General features: G+C 61.9%; 2 protein-coding genes across 2 annotated transcripts; both read right to left on the bottom strand.

The window, feature by feature from the left end:
* Window positions 1-1916: 1916 nt before the first annotated feature.
* On the bottom strand, window positions 1917-3113 carry LOC113823481 (uncharacterized). The gene is given in 11 exon segments (XM_070127517.1): window positions 1917-2009; window positions 2011-2043; window positions 2045-2096; window positions 2173-2297; window positions 2299-2469; window positions 2472-2564; window positions 2566-2613; window positions 2615-2818; window positions 2820-2882; window positions 2885-2953; window positions 3012-3113. Coding segments are annotated over 11 exon segments (1053 nt in total).
* A 281-nt stretch (window positions 3114-3394) lies between these two features.
* Window positions 3395-4909, bottom strand: LOC138863322 (proline-rich protein 2-like). Its single transcript, XM_070127516.1, has one exon. The coding sequence runs from the start codon at window positions 4907-4909 to the stop codon at window positions 3395-3397; it is 1515 nt and encodes a 504-aa protein (XP_069983617.1).
* Between the last annotated feature and the right edge of the window lie 91 nt (window positions 4910-5000).

The following is a 5000-nucleotide window of genomic DNA, read 5'->3' as shown; positions in this document are numbered from 1 at the left end:
CATATCAATTCTTAAAGGTCAAAGTCATGACCTAAATTCAACATAAAAACCGTAAGGAAAAGGTCAACAAAAACATGTACAATAATTCGTGTATTTTATTAAAATTATCTACAAATCCTTCCATATATATACAATATTTGGTTTTCTTTCCCCCTATTTCGTGAACCTCATACCCTACCCCCCTTCAAAATCACACACACAAAAAAGGTCTAACCAAAACACATATACAGTATATCTATTTACAGACGTTTAAGACCCCTAATCAACAAGGCATCTGGAAATCTATCATACAAAAAAGTGGGGGAAAAAATGAGCTAAGAAACACCTGAACTGGTCACCTGTGGGGCCCAATTTGTATAATCACTTGGGAGGCCCTATTTAATAAAGCCACTTGAAAGGCCCAATTTGTAAAGTCACTTTGGGGCCCAATTTTATAAAGCCACTTTAAGAGGGATACCATTTTGTAAAGCCCCACTTGGGGGCCCTCACCTATGAAGCCACTTGAGGACCTAATCTATAAAGTTTATAGATCAACGGATAAAGCTTTATAGATCAACTGAAGGCCCACTTTATAGTCACTTAGTGTCCGATCTATGCAAAGTAACATGTGGGTCCACTATAGTCACTCTGAAGGACCTAATTTTAGAAGTCATCCTCTATAACTTAAGATATATGTTTCATATTGTTTGTATTTGTCTGCTGGTTGAACACACGACTTAAAAACGATGTGTTTTACTTGCCAGGGTCTGAGGGTAGGAGAGAGGATCGGGGTGGGGGTGGGGGAGGGGGTGGGGGAGGTGGTATTAATCACAATTGCCTTTGAAACCAAAGAGTGACAAAAGAATAAAGGTCATTTTCCTGTGCTACTTCAACAGCGCACTCCACTATTTATTAACTTCTAGAAACGCAAGAAAAAAAAAGAAAAATAAAATAAAAATGTGACTCTCCTTTTTGGCTCCAACGTAAATTGGTGATAATGATATGCATGAGCACAATGAATCTCGTTACCTATTCAAGTTGTTTTTTTCACAGCTTTTTCAGATATGTGTCGGAGTGTTTCATAATCTATTGGAAGATAACATTTGCCTTGTATATCAATGGGTTTAAATAATTTTTCGCTATTTTTCCTTTCTTTCTCTCTCCAAAAATCTCGTAATCTTTTTTTCTCTCTCTCTCTTTCTCTGACCTTTGTGTTCCTTTTGTGTATCTTCTATCCCATATTTGATACACACAAGAAAAAAAATCCCTTTCCTTCATCGCCACACCACATTCTGTCCATGTCAGAAACCTTTACCGTGGTGTGGCATAATCACCACCAACTCCTTTTCTTCAAGTTCATAAAAAAATAAATGGGTCACTTCCTACGAACACGCACACACACTTCCGTCTCAGACCTTTCGCCGTTTCTCCGACAAATCCCAAAATCCACATCGCTTCCCCGGCTCGAATTCAAGGGAAAGACGAGCACGCAGGGTCCTCTCACTAGTCCATCGGCAGATCACGAGAAGAAGTTTGGATATAGGGTAAACGCAGCGTAGCAATTCGTATTGTGTTGATTCCGCACGAAGATCGCTGCATGAGGAAGGCACTGGGATGTGGCACTGAATCTGGAGTTCTTGGGTGGATAAAATCCGAGACTGGATAAAGAATTCATCTTGCATCTTTCTCTCCACCTTTTGCATTCGCTTCGCACTCTCGTCGGAACAGCGCGCCAGGCGCACTTTCGCGCAGCAACGTTCCCAAGGGCTCCATGCAAGCACTCGCGCTCTGTGTTTCTACCGTTGCATAAATCGACTGGAGTGCGCAAGGACACGGGCGGGCGGGCGCATCGCACGCAGCATTGCCTCGGCCCTTCCTAACCCCTCTTCGTCCACCGGTTATCGCTCGCTATTCCTCCTCGGGCCTTCGATAAGAGCCTAGCGCCGCCCTTCCCTATCTCCCGAGTCGAAGAGCCTGGCCGAGGGAGGCGAGCGGAGGCTCAGGGAGCGGGCGGCCAGCGACCGCGTCAGGGTGCTCCATCTTCAGGATGGACGACGGCGTGTCCGGGCAGGGGGCCCATGTCCTTCAGGGGGCGAGGTGCCCGTCCCGTGGCCCTGCTTGCCCATCCCCGGGCCGCCCTGCTTGCCCGCCACGGGGGCCGCCCATGCCGCCCTCGCTTTGGCCATCGTGTACGCCTTGGAAGAGTTGATTCCGGCCTTGACGAAGGAGGCCGAGGAGGTGGCGCTGGCGGCGGCGGCGGAGGAAGGCCGTCTTGGGCAGAGTTGTTGTTGTTCCTGGCCTCCGGACTGGTGGCGCACTGAAGGACGGGTTCGGGATCTGCCTGACGGAGGCGTTGGCGGGGGACTTGGCCACGATGCGGCTGCTGGAGGCCGGCCGCTTGGTGATGGACACGGTGTTGGTGTTGCCGCCGCCCAGCTTCGACCAGGCCGGGCGCACCGGATGACGCCCTTCCCCGCGGCGGCGGACGCGGGCGTGGACGAGCTGCTGGTGGCGGCGCCCGCGGACGTGCTGGGGAGCTTGGTGATGGCGGTGACCTCGGGCGTGGGCGACGAGATGGCGGGGCGTGGCGGGGCTGGCGACGGCGCTTACGCGGCTGCTCTTGGACGAGGGCGACTCTGGTCACGGTCGACGCGTGCCCTTGCCGCCCCGCGCCGGAGTGGGCGGTGGTCTTGTGGGCGCGGCCGTTGGTGAGCGGCGTCTGCGGAGCGGCCTTCGACGTGGGCGACAGGTCGATGGGCGTGGGCTCCAGCGGCCGCGGCAGCGTCTCCGACACCATGTTGGCCAGGTTGAACTCGCGGATGCGGGCGGCCGCCTGGCTCTAGCGTGATGAGGTTGGTCATGGCCGCCACGTCGTTGAAGGCGTGCGGGCGGGTCGCCAAATACCGGCAGACGCCATGTACGCCGCCGCCGCCAGCGCCGGGGACATGAAGCCGCCGCCCACGCTGCCCGGGTACTATGTTCCCGCCGCCGGGCGCCGTGCTCGCATAGCCGTACGCCTGCTGGCTGGTCACCTGACCGCTGGGGACGCTGACGGGGGTCAGCATGGTGCTGGTGGGCGTGGTGGGCGTGGTGGGCGTCAGGCACCGCTGCTGCATCTGCTGCTGCTGTTGCATTTGTTGATGCTGGTGTTGCTGTTGATGATGGTGGTGCTGCTGCAGCTGTTGCTGTTGCTGTAGCTGCTGCTGCTGCTGTTGTTGCTGTAGCTGCTGCTGCTGCTGCTGCTGTTGTTGTTGTTGTTGTTGTTGTTGTTGTTGTTGTTGTTGTTGTTGTTGTTGTTGTTGTTGTTGTTGTTGTTGTTGTTGTTGTTGTTGTTGTTGTTCTTGTTGCTGCTGCTGCTGCTGCTGCTGCTGCTGCTGCTGTTGCTTCAGGCGGCTGGCCAAGTTATGGGCGATGCTCAGGATGGTGGGCGAGCCGGCGCCGCCCGCGCCCTCGCCCGGGCGACTTGGGCGAGCTTTTCCACGCCCGAGGGGGACTGCTGCGGCGTCTTGCTGGGCGGGGTTTTGGCACTGGGGTGGGCGGCGGGCTGCGGGGCGGGCCTGGGCGCTGGACACGGGAGGGCGGCCCATGCTCTGCTGTTTGCACCGCCGACGGAGGCGGGCACGCCACTCCTTCGACCGCGCTGGGTGGCGCCGGCGGAAAGGGGTGGGCGGCCGCCTTGCATACGCCATGCCGGCGCCGGGCAGCGCCACGGCGAGGGCGTGGAGCGGGAGGCGGGTGGCGTGGCGGGCGGCTGCGGCGAGGCGCCGAACCGTCGTGCGAGGGCGTCTTGGGCGTGGCCGGGCGCGGGAGGCCACCCAGGGGCGGGCAGGCGCGCAGGGGCCGCTGCCGTCCGCGAGTCTGGCCGCGCACTGAGTCGCCTGCGAGCGCTGCGTCTGCGCGCCCGCCGACGGTGAAGCCGCGGGTGGACGGTACCATTGGGCGTCTTGGAGGACACGGGCGTGCCGGAAGGGCGCGCCGCGGCGGAGGCAGGACGCTGCATGGCGGCCATTCCCCGGGGACACGCCTTGCGGGCGCTGCTGTGCCCCGGGCGCAAGGTGAGGCGCTGCGCGGGCGAGGCGCCGGCGGGCCGCGGGCCGCTGGCTGGCGAACTGCGCGGCGGGGGCACCGGGGCGCGGGGCGGCGGCCGCGCCGGCGGGGAAGGCGGCATGCCCGGGGCCGCTGAGCGCCGGGGGTGCCGAGGCGCGGGGCCCCCGCGGCGCAGGATGGCGCTGTGGGGCGGGCGCGCCCGGGCGAAGGGCGGCCGGTCCCGAAGGTCGCTGCGTCGCAGGGGCGGGCGGGCGCGGGGCGGAGGGCGTCGGGGCCGCGGGACGCCGGCCAACGAGGGGCGCTGCGTGGCGGGCGCTCCCGGGCGCGGCGCGGAGGGCGGCGGAGGGGGCCCGCGGGGCGAGGGCCGCCAGGGGCGCCTTGAGGCCACTGAGGGCGCTAACGCTGCCAGGAGGTCTCTGCGTAGCCGCGGGAGGAAAGCTCTGCGCCGCCGTCGTGGTGGAAGTAGCAGCGGAGGTGGCGGGGGCGAGGGCGGCGGGCCCCGCGGCGAGCTTGGGGCCTCCTGCGGGGCCCCGCCGGCCTCGCTCGCCCCGGGCCGTCGCCAGGGCGCTTGACCGACACCTTGGCGGAGTTGGGGCGCACGGGCGGGCCGCTGATGCTGATCGAGGCGGTTCTGCACGCTGAGGCTGGCGGACGCAGTGGGGCTGCCCCTGCCGGCGCCCGCCTGCGGCTGCGGCGCCATCTTGGCGGCCGGCGCGGGGGGCGGGGGCCGCGCGTGTAGCCCCGGTCCGGGCGGCCTCATGTTGACCGCTGCGATGCGGGAGGCGTTGGGCGGCCGCCCGAGCCGCGGCCGCGTCGGGATGATGGGCTGCGGCGCCTTGTTGGGCTGGGGCCGCCGGCGGGCCTGCCGGCTTGGCGGCGCCATCGGCGATGCCATTGACGAGGGGGCGGGCGGCCTGCGTTCGCCCGGGCGCGGAGGCCGCAGCGCCGGCGGAGGCGGTCGTGGCGCACAGCGC

This window comes from Penaeus vannamei, chromosome 11 (assembly GCF_042767895.1).
Source record: "Penaeus vannamei isolate JL-2024 chromosome 11, ASM4276789v1, whole genome shotgun sequence".
In the NCBI taxonomy this organism is placed as follows: domain Eukaryota; kingdom Metazoa; phylum Arthropoda; class Malacostraca; order Decapoda; family Penaeidae; genus Penaeus; species Penaeus vannamei.
This window is presented reverse-complemented; position numbering and strand designations above follow the sequence as displayed.